At 46.0% G+C, this 24,422-nt stretch overlaps 4 protein-coding genes across 8 annotated transcripts in view; 3 read left to right on the top strand and 1 right to left on the bottom strand.

The window, feature by feature from the left end:
• LOC6550336 overlaps positions 1-5,464 on the top strand; it is a 43,205-nt gene extending 37,741 nt beyond the window's left edge. For both annotated transcript variants that reach the window (XM_026982517.1, XM_026982516.1), the window contains exons 3-6: positions 120-384; positions 3,486-3,662; positions 4,348-4,492; positions 4,798-5,464. In XM_026982517.1, coding sequence (XP_026838318.1) covers positions 120-384; positions 3,486-3,662; positions 4,348-4,492; positions 4,798-5,189 — 979 coding nt within the window. In that variant the 3' untranslated portion in view covers positions 5,190-5,464. The remainder of the gene's footprint in view (positions 1-119; positions 385-3,485; positions 3,663-4,347; positions 4,493-4,797) is intronic.
• A 188-nt stretch (positions 5,465-5,652) lies between these two features.
• On the top strand, positions 5,653-7,747 carry LOC6550335 (WD repeat-containing protein 46). The gene is made up of 3 exons (XM_026982139.1): positions 5,653-5,705; positions 5,763-7,478; positions 7,538-7,747. Exons 2-3 carry the CDS (start codon positions 5,802-5,804, stop codon positions 7,685-7,687), a joined length of 1,827 nt encoding a protein of 608 aa, XP_026837940.1. The 5' UTR covers positions 5,653-5,705; positions 5,763-5,801; the 3' UTR covers positions 7,688-7,747.
• LOC6550334 (testis-expressed protein 10 homolog) lies at positions 7,694-9,814 on the bottom strand. Its single transcript, XM_001977856.3, has one exon. It carries the CDS (start codon positions 9,695-9,697, stop codon positions 7,784-7,786), a length of 1,914 nt encoding a protein of 637 aa, XP_001977892.1. The 5' UTR covers positions 9,698-9,814; the 3' UTR covers positions 7,694-7,783.
• Positions 9,815-10,653: 839 nt separating this feature from the next.
• LOC6550333 (glutamate--cysteine ligase) lies at positions 10,654-24,412 on the top strand. Of its 4 annotated transcripts, none has more exons than XM_001977855.3 (6): positions 10,654-10,875; positions 11,265-11,428; positions 20,770-21,396; positions 21,465-22,594; positions 22,653-22,834; positions 22,904-24,412. In XM_001977855.3, the coding sequence occupies exons 3-6, from the start codon at positions 20,772-20,774 to the stop codon at positions 23,091-23,093; spliced, it is 2,127 nt and encodes a 708-aa protein (XP_001977891.1). In that variant the 5' UTR covers positions 10,654-10,875; positions 11,265-11,428; positions 20,770-20,771; the 3' UTR covers positions 23,094-24,412. The 4 variants fall into 4 exon arrangements, with proteins under 4 accessions (XP_001977891.1, XP_026838216.1, XP_026838217.1 ...); XM_026982415.1 differs by having other exon boundaries at positions 10,654-11,162; XM_026982416.1 differs by lacking the exons at positions 10,654-10,875; positions 11,265-11,428 and adding an exon at positions 18,822-18,956.
• The last annotated feature ends 10 nt before the right edge of the window (positions 24,413-24,422 follow it).

Here is a 24,422-nt window from a genome sequence, read left to right as displayed (position 1 = left end):
GTTGGATATATTTGTTATTATACGCTTAAGATTCAATTCAAGTATTCATGCTGGACCATTTGGCTTATTGCATGCATCTACTGATACAATGGTTTTCTTTTCCTTGGTGATATATTCAGAAATGCCAGGATGCGAGCCCTGGCTGCTGCTGCGTTTCCAGCCGCCCCGGCGTCCAGGGAGACGCCGCGCGTGCGGATCTGGCTGGAACTGGGCGGTCCCAATGGCACCGGATCCGTGGAGGTGGGCGTGGCCACCACCCTGACGGTGAGGGCCATTGTGCCGGGAAACATCGGAGTGCGGGTGGTGGACTGTGCTGCGCTCGATGGACTGGGAGAATCCACGCAGCAATTGCTCGACGCCCGCGGCTGTCCCATCGACGAGCAGGTGAGTGAGTAGACCAGCTCTAGCTACACAAGATATATGCAGAGATCTGGTGGATCATTTGCGTAACAGGTGCCGGCGGCACGGCATTCTACGCCAGACCAGACCGTTAGAAACCCAGCTTGGATGCGACGAGACGAGCGGAAAGTCATTAATTAGCCACGATCTCGATGCTGTGGGGCGATCTGCGATTGATCGCATTTAACTTTCATTTTTATAGGCGACATCTAGACATCTAGAGGGTATCCATGGGTGTGCGGGGGCATTTTGGGCCAACGGATGGGAAAAACAAGTTCTTTGTGGAGCCTGCAAGTGACGTACGAAAACAAAAACCAAACCAAGAAATAGTCAAGATTTCAAAATCAGCTCCTATATGAATACTCACTTCAAAATGCCAGAAAATAGGTATTTCTAAAACCTATTTAACCCAAACGTAAACTCTGTCACATCGACTTCAGATACCTCGTAAATTTCGAAGTTATGCGCTTGAGAAAAGTTTTAAGTGCATTTTAAACACGACGAAAATGTAAAACAAAAACCGATTCTGCGCCATTGATTGCTCGATTGCCTAGAAAGGGAAATCTAAACACATGGAAACGGGTATACTAATAACCCATTGATTGGATGCCTGCCTCGGTTTTATCCCGCAAAAAATAAGAAAACACTCAAAAATAAGCCTGGCTCATTAAGCGTAACAGTTATTACAGCACGGACATTAAATGTGAGGCAAACGGCAGCCTAACCGAAACTGTTAGCCATAATTACGCGATCATCGTTAGAACAGTTTTCGTTGCCCAGCCAACCAGCCAACCAGCCAACCAGGCAGCCAGGCCCAAAGAACCCAACTGAAGTTGGCTCAAGCCATTAGGAAGTGGGAAAGAAGCGAAGAACATCCAAAGAATTCTAGGGTTCCCTGGGCTCTCCAGCTCTTCAGTTCTTCTTGAGTAAATTAGGAGGTCACAGCAATTAGCCAACAGTGAAATACAAAGAAATATTTATCGTTTAGCATTTTGACGTGCCCCTGTTGCGGTTGCCACATCTTCGTCTCCCCGGCACCTCGGCATTAAGCCACCGCACAGTGGGACCGCCAGGGATTGGGGCAGTAAAAAAAAAGAAGTCGAGTGATACTGGGCAGTGTGGGTTCGACGCCCACCCCAATTCGAAAATTTGTTTGCTTGCCAAAGCTAAACACTTGCAACATAGATGTATTACACGAGTATTCTCATGATACTATTACTTAGAGCCTCGATTGGCTCCACTGTGCGACAGTGGGCAATGCCATTGCCAGGCATTTGCATTTTGGTCGCCGGCCGTCGCAGCTTTGTGCACATGTCATTCATTCACGACCGGGCGGCCTTAAATGGGTCAAACAAATCTCCGGCTGACGCTTCGCTACTTCTTTATGTTGTTGGTGGTCAGGGCAGCGCTAGAAAAATCACACGGCTTAATTTCTGTTTTATTTTAACGGAACGGGCCAGAAGACACATGCATATACTACCTGGTATACTATACCTGCAACGCCACAAAGAAGACCATTAGCATTTTATGTTTGTTTTATTGTTCAGCTCTTGGCGGCCGTCTTCCGTTTTAGCACATTTCATTTTCTTTCGCGCTGCTTTATTGTTTTATTTTTCTGTGCCTTTTTCTATTTTGCTATTTTTTTCTTTTTTCTGTTTTTTGCTCTTTACTTCTCCATCAAGTCGCTCCAGTGCGATTGCAAATTTATGCGCGCACCCATCACCCATCACAGGTTGATTTGTTTGGTTTAGAAACACTTCTGGGTCAGAGCGTGGAGGAAAAGTGAAATAAAAACCGCGTCTTTTGTCTGCAAACGGCGCCGATGATGGTGACCCAATTTTCGGCATGAATTCTCTACCACTTGACCCACTGTGCAGGTGGGTACCGTTAGGAGCGATAAGCCTGCGCAATAGTTATCGATCCTGCAAGGTTATCTAATTCCAATATCCCAAATGAATAGCGGCAATAGTCTATCGATAGACTAGAATATGGATTTCGATTATTTCGATTTTTTCATTTTGGTGATGGCACGTTATCCTTATCTCCCACTAAGGAAGCATTTTGCTATAGCATTTGCATGTTCACAATCTTTCTCCACGTGAACTCATTTGAACTTCCGCCGCAATTTGCTTTTTCTCGGTATTGTCTCAGGTTTCGCATTCACATCCACCCGCACATTGGGGAAACACGTGCTTGGGCGTGTAAATCGAAACTGGGTACGCCGTCCAAGCCAACGTCCATATCTTGGGTCCTATGCCCTCTCAGCAGCTATCTTCTAATTTTGAGTCGGCAGGCATCAAGCTAAGGGGCTTGAGATAATATAGTTATATACTCTGCTGCATCACTGCAGCAAGTGTGTGCCACATTCGTTGCAGCTGCAGTAGCAACCCTTTTGTCTTAGTTGCCACCAACAATGGTGAGATGTAAATCGCAGCGTCTTGTAATTCCATACATCTGTTTCCAGCGATCGCACATGCATCACACCATGTACCCATAGCATCCGTATCCACAATGTGCGCCATATACGCCTGTACATATGTACATGTGCACCACTTGCAACTTGGGCGCTGTTGTCATTGAACTTGGCCACATGACGTTGGCTTTGCCACCTTTTCCCGGCTTTCCTGGTGGGGCTACTTTACCTCACATGGCACTGTGGTGGCATATTGCTCATACGTAACGGATGTGACCGAAATGTCGCCGTGTGAGCCAGTGTCTTGTCAACCCGAATTATTGTATAACCGGCGATTAAAAGGGCCATGAAAAGCACACAACTGGTTGGAGCTCTCTGATGACTCGGGTTCAGGTTCAGGGACAGGTTCGGGTTCGGGCTCAGGTTCAGGTTCAGGGACAGTGACCACAACGGGGACAGGTTCACATTCCCAGCTTATCCCGCACACGTTACATAATCAGTGCTTTCAGTTAGCTGGAGTTCTTGGGGGCAAACAGTGATTAGGTTTACTGCACCGCTTTTCCAGCAAACGAAACTGAGAACATTTAGAGAACAACCTTGTTTAGCCCGCATATTTGCCATGCCCAGCCATTTACCAACGCCCATGAATAAACTCATTTTCCGCCATGGCCAGGTAATGCCCGCTCTGCACACCCAGCACCGTCCGGCGGAGGAGGGATGGTCCAAGCAGCACGAGGAAGACCTGGTCGAGCGGACGTTCGCGGCCACGTTTCCCGCCTTCAAGTTCCCGGACCGCGAGCGCCTCCACGTCAGCTGTGGCGTGCAACTCTGCAAGGGGAAGTGTCCGACTGTGAGTACCCCAAATACTGTACTACCTCTCCACACCACTCGATGCACTGCCCAAATGCAGGGGTAATACGTAGGGCAGATGGGTTGCATAGCTCCAGATTCAACTCGCAAGCAAGGCATCATTTTTTTTTCTTTTTTTTTTTTAAATAAATTAAAAAAACTACATAGATCATTGCTCAAATACTTTTGCTTCAGCTTGTCTAGCCGAACAAGTAGCTCAGCTAAAAAGTGTTATTTTAAGGGATCTTGACCATTAGTCACTTGTGTCAGCCCAACATAAAATGCTCACGGCTTTTCTCGCTGTGTACCGACAAAATGCACCGCTCGTATGCATCTCAATTAATTGCAACGAAAACGAAAGTGTTGCCACCGCCGCTTCTGCTGTTTGCTGTTGTTTCTGCTGCCCAACGTAGCGTGTTGTTGCGTCTGCTAATTAATGTGGTTATTGCACCGAAATGCAGCCAAGTGGAGCCACATACCCACTTAGCCAGCAGTGCGCCATCCGATGCACTAGCTCCACAATTTGCACCACTGATGCGTTGTCTCCGCTTGGAAGATGAGCACGCTATAGATAAGATACCATTGATGGGGGTGCTGAGTGCAAGGGATTAGCAAAGCTACCGGGATTAGTAGGACTAAGGTACACGTGTGGCAACTGCATGTCTCCGATTCCCTTTCGATTCCAGCTAAATTGTCGCCTGAAGACGCCTCCGCCGCCGTTGAGCGCCGAGCAGCACCTGGCCCGCATCGAGGTGTTCAACTCGCTGGCCGTGACAGCTCCCCAAATCGAGGTGGACCGCCTGCGGTACGATAGGCGCCACAACATGAGCGGTAAGTGTACCATCCGACGGGGGACCGCATCTCTGTGGCTGAGGCAGTGCCTCCGGAGTGGGAGTGCAGTGCGTGCCAGTCACGGCTGCCGCACCAACCACAAATTTCGATTTCCTTCTCTAATTACTTGCAAACACTTGCCAGCTTCCAATTAAACTTTCCTTAATGCGGCAGGTTTTCGCTTTCATTGTGTAATTACTTAAATGTAAATGCATACACATACGTATTTATACTGAGATATAGATTTAAGATTACACTCTAAACTTGCCAAAAATGGACAATTGTAAACGGAGTTGCTGTTTCAGGAGAGGATTATGCACCGCATGTGAGGGGCCAGCCGATGCCCGGCGAGGGAACCCTCTGCCTGTCCATCTCCAAGCTGGCCATCTCCTTCTGCGTTCTGGGCCTGATCTTCCTGGTGGCCGTGGTGGTGGCCATCTTCTCGCTGATTCGATCGCGTCGTCGGGAGCGTCGTCATGGAGCTGGCTTGAGTCTGGGACTGGGATTGGGAGTGGGCATCGCGGGGACGAGCACCTCGAACAGCAGCAGCCGACTGCATCGGGATCGGGCCGAGATCTGCACCTCGATGTTCTCATCCAGCAGCGAATCGGCGCAGTCGCAGTCGCAGCCGCGTTTCGGGGCCAAGTTCCTGATGCCCTACTATCCGAATACCCTGCCCTACGGCCGTGTCTACTAATTGCTAACGCAGCAGAGTTTTTTAGTGGGGCGGCTACCCAGAGACTGACGGAATCGTCTAACGAGTGGTACACCAAAATAAGGTCTAACTTTAGCAATATTATCCGTAGTTCTATAACTTTCGGTTGGTCGAAAGGATCTTGAAAGCGTTTTGCAAGCGGTTTGGGGCCAAAATGTGTTTTGATGTCCTTTCGCTGTAGCTGTAAGTAATATTTACATATTAGATCTAAGAATAAAAACCTAACATAATTGCAACTAAATCAAACTCAAACTCCTTTCAAGCTGTTTTGATGTTTTTCGTTTAACTTTTTTATTTCCAAAACCAGTTTTAATTTGGAATAAACGTACTTCAAATAAACCGTTTGCGTGTTTTTCATTAAGATTTTAATTTTATTTGAATTGCGCGCTCAATGCTTTGAACCTTTGCAGATACGATATTTGTTCAGTATTTATTATTGCTTAGTATGGCTTACAATGCCTTTGCCATCTTGTCACACTGGAAGACAGCTGATTTGAGGTAAAAGAAGCAGCACGTGCACGTTGTTGACAGAATTCAAGTTATTTTTGTTTTAAGCCGACTTTCAAGTTCATTTCACCTTGCTGACCCTTCAACATGACCAAAGTAACGCCAAAAGGCCGCCCAAAGGCCAAGGCGCCCTACAAACGCTACTTCCAGGAGCAAAAGCAGACTGAATCGGGCGACGGTGACCTGCAACACGTAAAAGTGTTCAGCAAAAACCGACAGAATTTCAGTGGAGATTTTATCAGTATGCTGAATAAAACGAAGAAGCCGCGTCCTCAAAAGGCTCCTGCCAAACCCACAAAAGAAGAGCTGGAGTCCAGGCCCAAGAAGAATCCCATTCCCAAAGAGATCCTCGACAAGTACTCACGTGGTGAGCAAGTGCAGCCAAAAGGTGTGAAAACGCGACACTTCAAGGAGCAGCAGACGCGCAAGGAGGTATACCTCGAATATGCCACCGAGCAAGCGGCCCGCACAGAGCTCCTACTCCAGGAAACCGCTGGGCAGCTAGAGGCGGATGAGGGCGAGACCACCGCCGAGTTTAGACAGTCCCAGATTGCTGAAAACGTGGATATCCAATCGTCGGCCAAACACTTCAACCTGAACATGGAATTCGGTCCTTACCAAATGCGCTACACCAAGAACGGCAGGCATTTGCTGCTCGGCGGCAGACGCGGTCATGTGGCCGCCTTCGATTGGGTGACCAAGCGGCTGCACTGCGAATTCAATGCCATGGAGAGCGTCGAGGATGTCCAGTGGCTGCATGTGCCCACCATGTACGCGGTGGCCCAGAAGAGCTGGGTCTATTTTTACGACAAGAAGGGTACCGAACTGCACTGTATCAAGCGGCTGAATCGAGTCAATCGCCTGGACTTCCTGCCCTACCACTTCCTCCTGGCCGCCGGCAACAATGCGGGCTACGCTTCCTGGCTGGACGTCTCCATTGGCGAGCTGGTGGGTAACTTTAACACGGGACTAGGAGATATACGCATGTTGCGACACAATCCCAGAAATGGTGTACTCTGCATTGGCGGCGGACGTGGCGTGGTGTCCATGTGGTCGCCCAAGGTGCGTGAGCCGCTGGCCAAGCTGTTGTGCCATTCGACAGCCATGACTGCTCTGGCGGTGGACCCCAAGGGCCAGCATTTGGTCACCGCTGGACTGGATAGGGCTGTAAAAGTGTGGGACATTCGGATGCTGGTGCACGACAAGCCGCTAACTCATTTTCAGCTGCGTTTGCCCGCCAACGAACTGGACGTGTCGCAAGCCGGCATGCTGGCGCTATCGCAGGGTACCTATCTGGAGACCTACTTGGATCTGCTTTCCGGCGGAGGTTCGGGTGACGGAACGCGGTTGCCGTATATGCGCCAACGCTGCGATGCTTTCGTCCACGGACTGCGTTTCTGCCCGTACGAAGATGTGCTCGGTGTGGCCACGGCCAAGGGCTTCCAATCATTATTGGTGCCCGGCTCTGGAGAGCCAAACTTCGATGCTCTGGAAGACAATCCATTTGAGACTTCGAAGCAACGACGCGAGCACGAGGTTCACGCTCTGCTGGAGAAGATTCCGCCCGAACTGATCACTCTGGACCCACAAGAGATCACTGGCGTGGATGCGCCCACGCTGCAAGAGAAGATCGATGCCAAGAGGAAGCTGTTCCATTTGAAGGCGCCGAGCATCAACATGAAATCCCGCCACAAGATGAAGGGACGTGGTGGCACTGCCAAGGCGGCGCGCAACAAACAGATCGTCAAGGATGCCAAGCGAAAGGTGAGTAGTGGGTCCATTCTACTGTTATATCAAATCTATATCAAATCTTCACCCCGCAGGAGTTTATTGCCGAAGTGCGGGAGGCCAAGAAGAACGTGATCCAGCAGCACTCCAACGAGGCGGGTGACAAGGGCAAGGCCAAGGCCAAAGCACCACGCTCCGTCCTGGATCGTTTCAAACCCAAGCCACCCAAAAAACAGAAAACCTGAGCAGAGTTCGTCTTAAGCAGGAGAATATAATGTATACATTAAACTAATTGTAGAACCTAAGCAAAGTCTGTGAGTCTGCATACTGGACGGGAGTCACTAGTGGTAGCCCACTACAGCCTTTAGGTAATCGGCAATTCGTTTCCTCTCCACCTGCTCCTCCAGCTGTTTAACCAAACGCTCCAGCTTCCCCTCTTTATCCAGTACTCTGGCATAGTAGTACAAGTTAAGGACTCGCTTCTGGTTCTCAAACTTGTCCTGCCCTTCGATATCGTTCGTGATCTGCAGCTTATCCAAGTGGTTGATTATCTCAGGAGCAGACTGGAGTAGAGCGGCCATGAAGACTGTATTCAAATGGCGGCAGAGCGTGGTCATAGCTCGCAAAGTACTCTCACCCACAGTTGGTTTCAGCACCAGTTGCGGCAGATAGCTCAAGAAGGGAGTGAATCTCTGTTCGCCGCCGAAGCGCGTGTACAAATCCGATCGCTCCACAATCTCGCAGAGAAGGTTCAGCACCCGAGTGGCAACGCCCTCGCGTGTGGTGAATCGTTGGCTCACATATGCCTCAATGGATGCGCTGAGCAGGCTGGTCAACGGCTCCGCCACGATTTTCATCAGCGATGTCGCGTTTTCGAAGAGCAGCGCACGCATAGAAGCCACCAGGGAGAGCTGCTGCTCCGGCGACAGTGAATGAAGGCGGTTTAAACTCTCTTGCATGTACCCAACCAAATGCGCAAACAGTTGGGTCTGTCGTTCGACGGGACTCGGAAAGAACTTACAGGTCAGCCGGACAATACCCAGGTTTTGCGGCATACAGAGTTCTCCGCCATCTACAGTTCCCTTTTCCTTGGATGACTTCTTGGTGGCCAAAGGCATCTGTTGGTAGGGAAAACGACTGCCGTCCTTGGCCAAAAAGTTGAGCAGAAACTTTTGGGCATAGTTTTTCCGTAGCCAATCGCTCAGTTCCGTGGTACTGTGATCCGCCTCATGCTGCTCAATTAGGTTCCAGAGCAGACTCATTAGGCCAATTACCACATGCAGACTGGCCGCCGCATCTTGGTTGAGCAGAGGTTGTTGCTGCTGCGGACGCACCTCCATCCAGTTGTCCTGGAGAAGTGGAAGCAGTTGCTCCACGTAGGTATGCAGTTGAGTGCCCTCCGCAGTTAGCTTGGATTCATTGAGTATGGTATGCAGATCGCGGTTATCCTGGCGCACGGGACACAGCACATTGTAGTACTGCGGACGCATTTCCTCGAAGTGAACCACACGGGCAGCGCCTGTACTTGCCGTTTTGGAGGTGACTAGCGTGCCCAGGATCTGCTGCAGACGGATGAGCACCTTGGTGCGCCACTTCACAGTAGTCTGCTTGCCCTGACTCAGGTTCAAAGTTAACGTGCGATTCGAACGCTCGTTGTCGTGGCGAGCGCGGGAGATCATGTCGATGAAGTTGCCAATAATGGTGCTGGCACTCCGCTCTGCCAAGAAAGCCGGTGGTACTCGCAGCAGTAGGACGTCGAGCATGAGGAGGGAGTCCTCCTGGATGGCGGGCAGCACGTGGGTCATGGCGCAACGCAAATAGGTGGCTATGACATGGAAGAATGGAGCCACTGCCTGTGGCTGCAGGGCCTCCAGCAGAACGTCAAGGGTCTTGAATGATTCCTGTCGCGCCGACCTCTCCATGTCTAGAGCGCCGGCCGCAATTCCTTGAAACAGCTCGTTCAGATGACCAATTAGATGGTCCGCATTGCCGGACTTCAGGGAATCGCGCACATTGCGCTGTGCATCAGTGCGAAACTTGACACTGTGATGCTTCAGACGGGAGAGCGTCTCCTTGAGATTAAACTGTCGCTGGCCAGTTTCTGAATAGGAGGACTCCTTCAGCTGCTCGCGAATCTCAATTTTGCGCACCTTAAAGTCCGTCTTGGTCACGTTCAGGCCCTTGGGCAGCTTGGCGCCTTTCAGCTTTACCTTGGCCTTTTCTGCACGCAGGTTCTTCTTGTGGTGGCCGCCCATTTTCCTCTAAATCTGCTCTAAAGAATATAGCGAGATTGATTGAAATGATCGAAATGAAAACAATCAAAACATGTGCGCTCCAAGCTCAGCTGGTAGGCAGTGTGACCAAGTAAATATACAAGGTATATGTGAAGTAGATACTATAAAAACCTTCTTTTTTTTTTAGGAGTACTTAAAAAAATTAGAAAGCTTTTTCACTTGTCATTTAATAAAATGATTTATTATATATCTTGTTTAATGCTAACACATCTGATTTTTAAGAACGTATAGTTGGAGCCTGAATATAAACAAATTAATTTTGCTTTATCGTAACATCCTGATTTTATGGTCTGGTCATTTATACATAAGAGCAGTAAATATAACTTTATACGTCAACAATAAAAACCATTTTTAAAGTGTATTCTTTTCTTTAAGGCACTGCATTACTCTTACCTATCATTAAGTTTAATATCCTTGCATTATCTTGTTGCCTACGAAATAATAATATAATTTATTAGATCATGAAAAATTTAAGTAAATTTGTCTCAAATAACTTTTAGGTGGTTTCATATAAAGCTATAAACATACGGAAACATTAATCTTTAAAACTCGAAAGCTTTTAGGATATAAAAAGTGGCATTGCAAAATGTGGTGAAATCAGAAACTTCAGAATGTTCTAGATAACATATAATATATATATAATGTATATAGAAAATCATGTAAAAAATATATTAATAGTTATATTTGTATATATTTTGTATATTTTTAAACGAGAAGTCAATGCTTGAGATAGATGTAAAAAAAATTAAAAATTTTCAAATGAGAAAGTCTTAAAAATGTAATGTCCGATATTAAATTAGAAATGTAAAAACTATATATGGAAACACCAAATCTACCAGAAAACAAACACTTTACATATTAAAAACTAAATAATTAATTGATTTAAGCAACACGTGCTGCCTGCCTATCGAACAATCGTTATCGGGCACCAAAAGAACCTAACGCGTGGCCCAGCAGCATTTCCGCCATACTCGCAGCTGGTCACACTCAAAATTTGTATTTAAAGAGGAGCGTTTTATTGTTTTTGGCATTCGGTTGTGTTAATAACGCTGTTTACGTTGGCGGAGAATTAGGCGGCAAAAGAAACGCAATACCAGAGGCGCGCTCAAAAGAAATTACAAACATACAAAATAAATACGGTAATTTCGAGTGAAATACCCACACGCACACCACCGCACACACACTCTCACACCCGCACACTCAGCACAATTCCAATAGGAACCTTTCCGGGCGGTGAGCACGTTTCGCGTGAATTTCGCCCGTGATTGTAGAGATTTCTCGATCTCTATTCCGGTGGCAGCCGCATTTCTATAATTAAAACCGAAGCTGAACCAGCAACAGAGAAACAAAATCAAAATTTAAAGAAACCTGTCTGCATTATCTGTTTACATTCAAAGAGAGCAGCTGACGCCGCAGCTGTAGATTGGTGGGTGTGAAGTGAGGAAAACACGCGACCTGCTAACAGAATCATTTGTTATTTTTTTTTTTGTTCTTGTAATACCAATAATCGTGAATTTGATTTCGATAGCAATATCCACACATCTAACCACATCGCAACACCAAAAACATATAAAGGAAATAGTGAGAGCGCAAAAACAGCGGTAAATTCGGCAAATTACGTTACACAACCCATCGAAACTGCACCGAGAGAGCGGCAGAGAGCGACAAAAGAGCGAGGAAGAACAAAAGCAGGTCAGTGCACATTTTTAATAATGAATATGCTAGTCTATACATAGTATTATGAGGAAATTAAATTCAATATCTCTATGGTGTTTTGTTGGCTGTTAGTTTTAACATATATAGAAAACCTACGAAAAGATACCTGTGGAATATTCTTTAGCGTTTGCAGTGGCGCAACCGCATTTCTGTGAGGGGGGCCGCTACTGTTAAGACATTTTTTGTAGCCTACTTCTTCAGTGTAACCGAGAACCATTTCGGGATTTGGTTCATTTTGTTTGATTTGATCTATTTTTGCCCTTGGTATTGTAATACACTTAATAACAAATATTAATACACCCATTCCGATTGGAAGACGCAACAGCTGAGAGGACACCGCATATTCTAATTGGAATGTCAGCGCGCGCGTGTGCCGTTGTTTTTGTTTGCGCGTGTGTGCGTTTGCGCCTTCCCTTTTGCCGGCTGCTTTGTTGCTGCTGTTGTTTTCCTTTCCACGTTGATGTTTTTGCTATTACTGGTATTTCGTTTAACACTAGTGACGCTGCAGGTTTTATAATGATTCCGCTCAAAGGGGGTCAAAGTGGCGCGGCCTTGGGCTCTGCTGGCCCACAGTTGTGGACAAAATATTAGGAGCTGCTAAATCAAAATGCATAGAAAATTATATTTAAAATTTTGTGATTTCAATGGGTGTGTAACTGTAACCGCTAACTGTAATATGAGTAATCGTTTAAAAACAAATATGTTTATGAATAATCCATATGTAAAAAACAACAGTGAACTTCCCAGGAAGCGAATACAGTTTCTCGATTAACTGGCTATTTTTCACTGCAGTGCTAAATATGTATTTGTATGGCCCACGGTGTTAATGGGTATGTACATTTTGTAAATGCGTAATTATCAGGTCGGCCAACTATTTTTGTTTTTGATTATTGATTTTCTATGTTTCTTGCTTCTCGTAATTACCGGGCAATTCGATTTTAAGTATCCGCCGGCATTGTTATACTTTGTATTTGTACTTTCCGGTGTGTGGCTGTTGTGGTCACAGCCTTGACATTAGTTCATTTGTATGTGCATGCCATTTACACCCATTGCCCTCATCTGATTTTTGTGGTTTATGTATGTATATGTATGTATTTTCGGGTGGTAGGAAATCGACATTGGGTGGAAGCTTCTGGCATTCTGATATTCCCCCATTTGGCATGACCAATCGAAAAATGAGTAGCTGCAATGGGTTCCTAATCAACTACACATATAAGCGATTTGCACAGTCACTGTTTGCCAACGAATGTGACGTCATGGAGCACGCGAGCGAATTGCTCATACGCCGTGTTTGACCGAGCTTTAATGGGGTATTCCTCTCCAGCCAGCCAGTTACGCACCAGACAAAGATCTCCGCCGATGGAAAGAAATGGGCAATCATTGGGATGGGGTGTTTGCCGCCATTTCACCACAATATTCAAAGTTTCCGGCTGACGTCACATCGGGATGGTGGGGATGGTGGGGATGAAGGGGAAAAGGAGAACCGAAAAAGGAGCGAAAGAGGGTGAGAAGCAGCCGAAAAACAAAGTATAATATCACTTCACTTTCCTGATCTATCAGCATGAGAATGCAGAAATATCTCACGAACTATGAACGTGACTCACACGGTGGCTACAGTGATGACTCGTTGTGAGGCACCAACAAAACCTATAAACTACAATACCATAAGCATGCACGATCGCCTTATAGTTCCAAATTGCCTAACTTTTGGGAAGTTCGCATTCGCAAGCTGAGCTGCGAATTAAGCTGGTGTTTAATGTCAAATATTTGCCACTATACGTGGTGTACCCTGTACTTCCTCCTACCCCACCGCTTTCTCATACGCATCTCACGGATCAGTTACGACTGATTTGTTGTTTGATAGCGGCGTGCGAAAAGCAATCAAAGCTTTTCAATGCCTTTCGCAGTTGTTGCGACATTTGCCATTATTATCGCACCATGACTTGCCCCCAAATGCCCACTGTAATGTACACATGTATCTATGCACATACGTACGTATATGCATACACATCAGATAGATAAGTATATTACGCATACGCCCCAGGGTCCGTTCAGATAGTGCTGTTTGGCCTTGCCTTAAGTTAGCCTTTATTGAGCGGCCTAATCCCGTCCATTGTCACGCACCAGAAACCCACTCGAAATGCCACAGGCATTGGCTACACAGAGCGAAAATTGGGCAGCAATCATGACTGATGATGATTTAATTACGGAAAAATCACATCGCCATGATATGTCGGAGTGTATGGCCTCTTATCGAAACCTTATCAGCATGATGCTTAAAATACATCAAGCAAACATATATGTATATCTTGTTTTTTGCCTATCAATTAACTTCCAATTAAATTGGGCTTTATCGGCATGATGTTTGGAAAATATTAATATCAACACTTTCATGCAAATCAGCTTGACATTTCGATAATTTCTTATTCAACTTCAATTGGATTTTTCAATTTTCACCCCTTTTTTGCTGTGTAGTTCTAGGCCCCACTCTCCACCAGGTGATTTGCTGATGCGCATTAGCAGTTAACCTGATTGAGTAACCGTTTTTACAGCCGCATTGTTAATATCACCTGTGATTGCCATCGTTTTTTATTGCACGTCGTGTCCTTGTTGTACCTTTTAATTGCCTCTGGACAAAAAATATGCATAGTTGCGGTTATTCACGGATTTGGCATGTAAATCAAAGCCATACTACTTTAACATAGTTAAAATTTGAGTTTAAATTTCGTTTGAAGTCTTCTCTAGACAGCTATGAGTGTTCAGTAGCTAGCTGTTAAGCCTCAGATTAAAACCAATGGTGAATTGAATTTGCATTTGGTCATCAAATGTTAAGTAGTAGATCACGATCTCGTGACTAACTGACTTCCGAAGTTCCCCAGGCAAAACTATCTTAACTGAAACTTTATTAAACTTGCTTTATTAGCTCAAGTGCAGTGCACTTAATTAGACGTCGCTGCCAGGAAATGAATTTCAGCAACCGAATGCGATAAGTCGCATCTTTGTTAGCCGTTTTTGCTTTGTTTTGTTTGGCTGTTGTTTTGTTTCTCCGTTTTGGTTGTTATGGCTTTACACTGGCATTAAGTTAGTTGTTTTACGATTATTACGACTCGGACACACAAAACCCAAGGACTCTGAGGGGGAAACGCGATTGGACCCTTCCATAACTGGTTCCCAACTGGCGAGCTATCCGTAGTGTGCTTATAGGCCAACTTGTAGGCTGTGTTGATTTATCTGAAAGTGCCACACATGTGTACATATGTATACACGCCTGTTTTTAATTAGCAATCGTTGTACTGCGAATACAGGCAAACAGAAGTTACAACAAATTCAAGTAAAAACATCTGGAGGAAAGGTGAATCTTCAGCAGATTATGGGACGTAGGTAGATCGACATACCGCTATTGTTTTCATGTTTTTCGCCTTCGAGTGCGTCACTCCTGCCATTCTTCTGGGTATTTTTGTTTGCACTCTATTTTACGCAATTGAACGACGGACGACTGTGGCTAATTAAACAACACAACTGGGAACAAATTCATATACATATACACGCATTCATTTGCACAAGTGCATCAACTGGCAGCAATAACAATTAGCAAGAAACGAACGAAAAAAACCACCGAAAATGATTAAGCCATCGACGCACACGTGCTCTTGCCACTTAAAGCGATCAATTTGAGCGCCAAATGGGGGGTTGGGTGGCTGGGGGGTGGCTGTATAAAATGTTTGCTAATTTCTATAGTATAAACACAATTCACGTCTGTGGAAAGACCTAATCGAGGGATACAAACCTGAGTTTGTACGAAGATCATCGAGCAAATGGCAGCTGAGATCGAAACTCCGTTTTGCTTAACCGTAGGTTTAATAAACTATGAAATATTTGTAACCTCCGCTTAGGATGCATTGAATAGTTAACTATCATGCTATTAATATTTGATGATCAAGCAAATCAAGTGGGTTAAGTAAGTAAGTCTGTACTGAAGCATTGCTTTAATAAACCATGCAATATTTGTAACCTCCGGTTAGGATGCATTGAATATGCAACTCTCGTGCCATTAATATTTGATCAGCGGCAAGAAACTCCTGCTGTAATTGCCCTGCGACTGGCAATCAATTAAGAAATTAATAATCTTACTGACGTGCTTCTCGTTCCTAAAAAATCCCCGCCAGCCGGGTCGCAGTGCCCTGGTTCCCACATGCATAATTCACGCCCGCCGCCGCCGCCACCTCCACCTCCACGTTCAGGGCAGCCGACGGGCCCCCAGTTGACCGGAATCCTCAGGAAGGCCCCTTCCTAATCCATCGCTGCGCCTTTGATGGCCAAAGAGCATTTATTACGTCGCAATTCAGCGCGACGACGGCGACGGCGACGACGACGGTTGTTTTATGAGTCGTATACGTAATCTGAGCGTTATCTTATAATTTTTCCTATGCACTTTGCCTTTGAAAGCCTATTTCTTTTCTGCTGCAAGAACTCGAGATGCACTCCATTTACTCAGAAATCTCGTTGAACTTGAGGGGCTCAGCTTACAGGGCTCTGTAACTTCTTTTGTTTATCGTTCCGCAGAAATGTGCATCGCATCTATGCTTGTGTGTATCTGCAAGTTTTGCTCGTTCCTTGCACTTTTCCCGCGCCCACCGAGTGGCCAGTGGGCCAATGGGCAAATGGGTTTTGTTTTCTATTTCACTGGCTGTGTCTGGCGACCCTGAAATAAAAAAATCGCCCAGTTGTGTGTATGTTTGGCTTTGCTTTGCATTTTCTATTGCTTCTTTCCGCATTCGATTTGAAATTGTGACTGTGCACATAGAAAACGGCGTGTTTGCTAAACATTCACGTTACTTGATGTGTTGCGAATCAAGATCAACAAACATTTAGCAGATGTGCGATACTAAATAGTTCCAATAATTCAAATAGAGTGGAGAATTTTCCTAAGTGCCCAAAATGGCAAAAGTTAAATTGCAATTCCAATTAAGCAAACAAATCTATTTATAAACAGATCAGATAAAGCCTTTTCAGTTTGCTTATTTCAGCTGTGCAAAATTCATGCAGTTCGTTAGTGTTTTCAGCATTGACAAAAGCATATTTGCAGAGGCTTTTCTTTCTGTGTACTGAAAGGCGGATGTTCCGGTTCGCTTGGTTTCCGCCTGAGGATCAAGTGCACATGCTTTATGACTGCTTTACTGACTGCTGAATGTCTTGAAAAAATAGAAAATGTCAAAAACAGCAGAGCATTCAATAAAAGCATGCACATTACGCATACGCAGTGTGGAGCGCCGCGGGAAGCTGCCTTCAGCAGTATTCCGGCCACTTAACTCCACTTTGTTAGCTTTGTTAGCCATATGCCGCGTCCTATGAACTTGGCCTAGCAGCCAGCTAGTCATTTATGCGACTTCGCAAGCCCATTCGTTTTATCATTCTGTAATGTACTACGAAAACGCCTCCGAAAGTTGAGTGAATCAACCCACAGTTCTTGGGCTTTCCTCCTGCCAGTTGTTTAAAATCTAACAAACACAGCCGCAAAATGGTATCATTTTGGCTTCGTTTGCTGTTCTCGTAATGACACGGCAAAATCCAAAAACGCAAGAAAAGCAAATACAAAACAAAAAACTCAAAATCATCGTGTGGGCTGCCCTTCGGCAAATTCGGTTGCGTTGGTCAGGATCAGAAAACAGGCAAATCAGGCAAATAGGCATCGATACCATATACCATAAACAAATTATAACACCTAGATTTTACACCATATATGTAAACCTTGTATTGCATGGAGATTTCCAAATTTGAGCACGATTAAAGATGGATTGAATGGCATAGGGGCATTGCAAATAAGTTGCACAATTGTGAGGAAAAGTTCCTAGCGATGAAGCGACACTGTCGTTTCTCACTTCGCCCAGTAATTTCCTAATCCCGAGTGCACAATGAAAGCTGGGCAACTAAGTGCGCATTATCTAACCCCATACCATTATATATGTATGTGCTATATGTGCAAATAAGTATGTGCAAGTATGCTTGTGCAATTGAGACTTATCTAAGCGCATTTGCATCGTCGCAGTAACTCAGCCGGTAAACACAAGCAAAACATCCCAGCACTATCTTTGCGAACGTTTCCAAGCCCGCCAAGATACGGAAACCCATTGATAGAACCCGCAAGTGTCCACTCGAGCGGAGCACTCCTTGTGCGAGTCTGCCTCCTTGCTCCGCGTTCAACTTGTTGGTTTGCTGTCCCATTGCTCGTCCATCGGCTGCCAGCTGACGAAAATGCCTAGAAAATGCCAGGAGACGATAAGTACTTGCTTTTGGAGGCAGGCTAATAGTCAGACCATGGTGCAGTAAAATGATTGATGCATCCACTCGTATGGCTGTAAAATTCGAAGGCCGAAAGCTGATACCAAGTTTACGATATCGAATTTAATTCGCTGTAACTACCGACTGTCAATAGGATGTCATGTGGATCACGTTGCAAAGTCAACAGCATACCGGCTGACTCCGGATGAGAAATGAGAGGTGCATCTGCACATCTGGTTTGGCCATCGAATTCGATGGTATTTGGTGGCCAGGCTCCAGGTGCTCCCCCAATACTTGCGGCTTCGGATTCCTCGGAATGGGACAAGGCACAGCACCTGCGACGGGAGCAGAGCTTCCAGCGCTACTACCTGGAATGGAATTGTACACCTACTCCGAGTTCGCACAATTGAATCATGCACGAATTTAGCAGGCCAACCAAACGATGATATACTGGGGGCAATTGATTGAAATCCATGCGTTTCCTCTCCGTCGCCGCATTGAATATTATAAAGTAGCCGAAACTTGATTGGCAGTTATTTACAATTCAGATGTTGTTTCGAGTATTTTGTGGACAAAATGGCATGCCGGCCCCTTGCCCGTCTCGCCGCAATCTTTATGAAGCGGTTGTAAATCAAAGCGACAAAGCCTGCTGAAATCTATAAATATGTAGCAACTTAATATATATAATAAACCCTTCTCGCAGATTAGCAGATTCCTTTCGCCGTGCCAGCGACGAGTAATTCTAAATATAATAAATAACTGCTCAAATAGTTATAATGGCACTCGATCGTTTCGAGTGCGTCCCGCGTTCCATGGATCATTTATGGATTGGCTCGGCTCTGCGGGCCCGTTTATGACCATCGTCCAGATATGGACTCCAGCCCCTGCCTCACATTTTCCTTGGTCTTCCGTTCCTTTCCGGCTGCGGCTGCCCACTTGGACCGGTAAACCCATCCATCCAGCCATCTGCCCATTCGGACTTTTCGGTTCGTCGTCAGCCGACTCCGATTCCGATCGCATCGCCATCGCCATCGCCATCGCCATCGGCGCCGTAAAAAGCTGGAGTCTGGCCGCGTATATATTCAGTCGCGGTTTGGCCGTGGAGCGACAAAAACCTTCTGGCATTTGCAAACCCAGAATCGCACATTTGGACACTTCCAAGTCCACTTGAGTATTGAAAGTGTTACCAACCAGCGAGCGAGCCACAGAAAATAAGAAACAACAGGTATTCCCAACCAAAGTGCATAAGAACCCAAGTGCTATTTTTTCTTTTGTGAATTAAAGTATCCTCTTAAGGGATTTTAGGTTGCTCCATCAGTACAAGAAGTTTTTATTTGAAATAATTGCAACAAGTTAACTATCTGTGGATTTTTGTTTCTTCTCTGGTTTTGTGCTACGAATTTTACCAAATTTAACTGAACAGTTTAAAGCTATTGTCTCAGAACATTCTTAGATATAGCGTTCAAAGTTAATTTAATCCTTGAGCATCAGACATTGCGAGCATGTGTAAAAATTTTAAATTGAGATACATTTTAATCCGCGCACTTACCAGCTTAAAAAGCCAGGCATCCGAATTGTTTGTAGTTGAAATACATATAAATATGAAAACGTAGTTACCATCCGCATACAATTACCATTTGAAGTTGTTCAGCTTTGCAGCGCGTTTAGGATTTTCATAAATCTGTGGAAATATAATGGAAGCTAATTTTCAATGGCAATTGCCGGTTGCCAGTTGGCTAATTACACAATCGCGGCGAGAACTCAAAGCGGTCGCTCCAAATTCCTTCTGTAATTCGGATGGATTCCGACCACGATCGGTGGTTTCATTGTGGCCATTATGGTGGTCGCAATACGCTCCACTGGGCGTTAGTTGGCCAGAAACTCTGGCTTTGATTTGGGGGAAGCTGGTGCGGATCGGATGCCGATGAGGTGAAGTCAAGTGAGCTGGACTGAAGTGTTTTTATGGTTATTGTTTGTATTTTTTTTTTTATTGTTTTCATGGAGTGTTTTGGTGGCGGCCGTAAATCTGCGATCTGAAATTTCCGATCCCCAGTATGATTCAATCAGTTCGAGTGGCGCACAGCAACTTGTCGGCTGTCTAAATATATGTGCATATATATTATATATTTTCTACATTGTTACACACATTCACACACGCACGCGATGGCGGCACATGGAATTATACCCAAAAGGCTGATTTACCCACCTTATCAATTATTTGATTAATATTTGGTCGTCGCACCTTATCAATTAATTGACTCAAATGTTGTAAATTGTGCGAGTGTCAAGAGCAAGCAGCGCACAAAAAATAATGCACTCCATTCCGGCACACGAATGCACTTGTGTCCACAGACGGGAACGTAGATAAATTAATTGGATTCCGGCGACTTTCAGCTGAAACTTGGGTTGGGGCCAATGGAGGGCATTGACTGCGCTCGGTGGAGACGGGAAGTGTATCAGCTTAATTAAAGGAACCATTTCAAAATCGCTGCTTGATACTTTGGCTACTCTCCTAATCAGAATTAATGTATATGATGTTTCAGAGGCATCACTGTACTTGATCTTAGTATACGGCTTCGATTTTGGATGCTATTGATAAGGCAATCAAAATAATCGAGGCAGAAATTGCGCTGCTCCTCCTGCTCCCCCTGCTCCCCTGCTCCATGGACGACCCGGTCATATCGTTCATGCAATTGCGCTGGAAATGCAAATTACCAATTGCAATTGCCTCGATTGCAGTTTTCTATGTTTGGAATGATATTGCACAATGCGATGGCTAGTTGATGGCAGCGAAAGTGGAGGAAAAGTGAAGTGAAGTGTAGTGGCATGGGGAGGACTGGAATTCCGGATGATTATGGCGCAGTAGTCGTAGTAGTCTGTTTCAGACGTCTCATTGTATCGATTTCGATCGAAACGGCAGGCAACTATTAAGGTCAGGTCAGGATGGCGATAGAAACAACCAACTTCGATAGGGATAACCTCCACACCGCCTGTGAGTGAGCCCATAGTAACTCGATTTCTTTTCCATATCGTTGCAGCAATGGGTCTACTAAGCGAGGGCAGTCCACTCTCCTGGGAGGAGACCAAGGCACTGGCTGATCATGTCCGAGAGCATGGAGTGAATCAGTTCATCAACCTGTACCACAGACTCAAGGATCGCCAGGGGGACATTCTGAAGTGGGGCGACGAGGTGGAGTACATCATTGTCAAGTTCGACGATGAGCAGAAGGTGGCACGTGTTGCGCTGCGCGCCCAGGATCTGCTGGCGCAGCTCAATGAGAAGGAACTGGCCGATCCCAAGGGCGTCAAGTCGCTGTGGCGTCCGGAATACGGAGCCTACATGATTGAGGGCACACCTGGCAAGCCCTTCGGCGGCCTGATGGCTCACTTCAATCTGGTGGAGGCCAATATGCGCTATCGTCGCGAGGAAGTCACCGAGCTGTTGGCAAAGGACGAGTGCGTCATGTCCATCACGAATTTCCCGCGCCTCGGCGCCCCCAATTTCACCTATCCGCTTGCCCAGCCACGTCCCGAAGATCCTATTAGTGCAGCCCGCTCGCTGTACTTCCCGGATGAGGCCATCTTTCCGGGTCATCCGCGTTTCAAGACCCTCACCCGTAACATTCGCAAGCGACGCGGCGAGAAGGTGTCCATCAAGCTGAAGGGTGGGCATTTTATTCTATAACTAAACTGAACTTAGCTCAACCAACTAATTGTATAATTGCCATTACAGTTTTTAAGGACACGAAGACCAAACTGCCGGTGGAGGGTGCTCCGCCTGGAGAGCCGGATGTGGTGCTCCTGGACGCCATGGGCTTCGGCATGGGCTGTTGCTGCCTGCAGCTAACCTTCCAGGCGTGTAACATTACGGAGGCTCGTCGCCTCTACGACCAGCTGGCTCCCCTCTGTCCCATCATGTTGGCTCTGACAGCCGCTTCGCCCATTTACAGGGGCTATCTTACCGAGTCGGACTGCCGCTGGAATGTGATTAGCTCCTCTGTGGATTGCCGCACAGAAGAGGAACGCGGCCTGGCGCCGCTGGATAAGCAAAAGTTCAGGATTGCCAAGTCGCGGTACGATTCGATTGACTCGTATTTGTCGCCCGAGGGAGCCAAATACAACGATGTGCCGCTCACTTACGACGAGAAGGTCTATAAGCGTCTGGTGGAGGGCGGCATCGATCATCTGCTGGCCCAACATGTGGCCCATTTGTTTATCCGCGACACCGTGTCGCTGTTCAGCGAGAAAGTGCACCAAAATGACAACGAGGATACAGATCATTTCGAGAACATTCAGTCCACCAACTGGCAGACCATGCGCTTCAAGCCGCCGCCGCCGAACAGCTCCATTGGATGGCGTGTCGAATTCCGACCTTGCGAGGCCCAGATCAGTGATTTCGAGAACGCGGCCATCGTGTGCTTTGTGGTGCTGCTCACCCGTGTGATCCTCTCCTACCAGCTGAACTTCCTCACGCCGATCAGCAAGGTGGACGAGAACATGCAGACGGCCCAGAAGAGGGATGCCTGTCGCAAGGAGAAGTTTTGGTTCCGCAAATCCTCAAAGACCACGGAGCAGAGGGCGGCCAAGGCACAAGCTCAAGCCCAGGCCAAGACCAATGGCAAGGCCACTTTAAATGGAAATGGACTGGCTAATGGCAATGGCAGCGAGAACGGTGACCAGGAGGAGCAGCAGCCTCTGACCAACGGTACGGCCAAGATGAATGGGCACGGAAACACCAATGGCACCACTAACGGGACGACCAACGGCACCAATGATGGCGCCGATAGCGATCATACCGACACCGATGACGAGGAGAACGAGCTTTTCCAGCTGCTTTCCATCAATGAGATCTTCAATGGAAAGGTGAGTGAAACCACATCTATAATGATGTTTAGAAGCTTATGCCATCTACGTCCAATAGCCCAACGTGTTTCCGGGTCTGGTACCATTGATCCGCAGCTATTTGCAGTCCATGGAGGTGGACACCGATACGCATTGCACTATTGAACAGTATCTTCGCTTTATCGAAAAGCGTGCCGCCGGCGAGTTGATCACCACGGCCACCTGGATGCGTGAACAGGTGCTAAGCCACCCGGACTACAAGTAAGTTGTATCCCTAGAACCAATGCCTTTAGATGAACTAATCCAATATGTACATTTTGTAATAAACAGGCAGGATTCCGTGGTGAGCGAGCGCATCAACTACGATTTGCTGAAGCGCATACAAGGCATCCAGGAGGGCAAGCAGGTGGAGCCGGCGCTGCTCGGACAGGGCTATCATTCCAAGACAAAGACGAAAGACTTCATTCCGCCGGCTTTGCAGAAGCAGCTGGCCAAGAACGGCTGCTGCGAGGAGAAATGATCGAGAAGCGCGCTGCGGACGCGTCCAACGCAGCTGGCCGCCGGTGGCCGGCGCATGTGATTCGGGTTTTGTGGGTCCGTTCGGATGGAGTGCGGCATATATGTTGAGGGCAAAGGCGGAGGCATCGGCAAAACGAAACGGAATGGCTACGATACGGATACGGAGCAACATTTATCAATATTAATTTAATAGCATCATTTCAAACGGATTAACAATTAGCGTGCACCAGGATCCCTATTGTGGACAAATGTTTTGCGGCCGTGCGTGACCTTTTGGAAATGAAAGTCAGGCAGACAAGTTGGAGGATAAGGAGGATGGATTAAGGAAAGGTTATGGGGCACACGAGGATCCACCTATCAGAGGATCCCCCGCCAGCCAGGAAATCCTCCGCATCATCATGCTCTCGTCGTCGTTTCGATGGGACTTCGAGATGCCCGAGCCCTCAATCACAGCCGAATTGCCATAGTTAAATAGAGAGCTAATGGGAACTTCGAAATCTACTATATACCAACGTCAAGAACTACAGCAGCAATATAAATCTCAACCAAGTGCCGTTCCACAAGACCTACAAAAATATGAATACATATAGTTCAAAACGAGGCAAGGTTAAAAGCGTATTTCTGTTTGTTTTCGTTTACATCATATATATTTATTATATTATTCCTATTCTTATAAATGCAAGTACAATGAAAAGTTGTTTATTTTTTTTAATAGATATATTTACACACAACACACGCAAATACACATATGTCTAAAAGTGGCCTGCTGTTATTAAACTAGATATGATAAGTACATATAACGAAAAACAACACTGTGCTATTATAATTTATTGTGTATGTGATTGTTTCACCATTATGATACGATTATGATTTATTGTGACCACAAGCAAGCAAATAAACAGAAAATATTGTTGAATCTTTAAACTTAATCGAATTGGGTCGTCTAGGACATAGGGACTTTTGATATGATGCCTTCTAAAGCAAACAAAAATTGTAATTATATACTATATATGCCTAGTGAACGTTATTACAAAGGGAATCGCCCTGCGAACTGTAGTCTAAAATAGCAAATTGCGAACTTTCTGAGACGGTTATAACTTATCAAAAAGAAAAAAGCAATATATATTATACATATGTGTGCCACAGGCAAAATGTTTAACCGAAATACTTGCTAGCATTTAAATAAAGATTTTTATAACGAAGCCCAATTATTTGCTTGCCCTTAAAATCAGTATTTTTATATAAATCACTCCATGTACTGTCCCCCACAAGCAAGTTAAATATTCTATGCAAATAAAGAAACGTTTTGCTGAAAACAGAGAGATCGAGC

Source organism: Drosophila erecta, unplaced genomic scaffold, assembly GCF_003286155.1.
Source record: "Drosophila erecta strain 14021-0224.00,06,07 unplaced genomic scaffold, DereRS2 tig00000126-arrow-pilon, whole genome shotgun sequence".
In the NCBI taxonomy this organism is placed as follows: domain Eukaryota; kingdom Metazoa; phylum Arthropoda; class Insecta; order Diptera; family Drosophilidae; genus Drosophila; species Drosophila erecta.
This window is presented reverse-complemented; position numbering and strand designations above follow the sequence as displayed.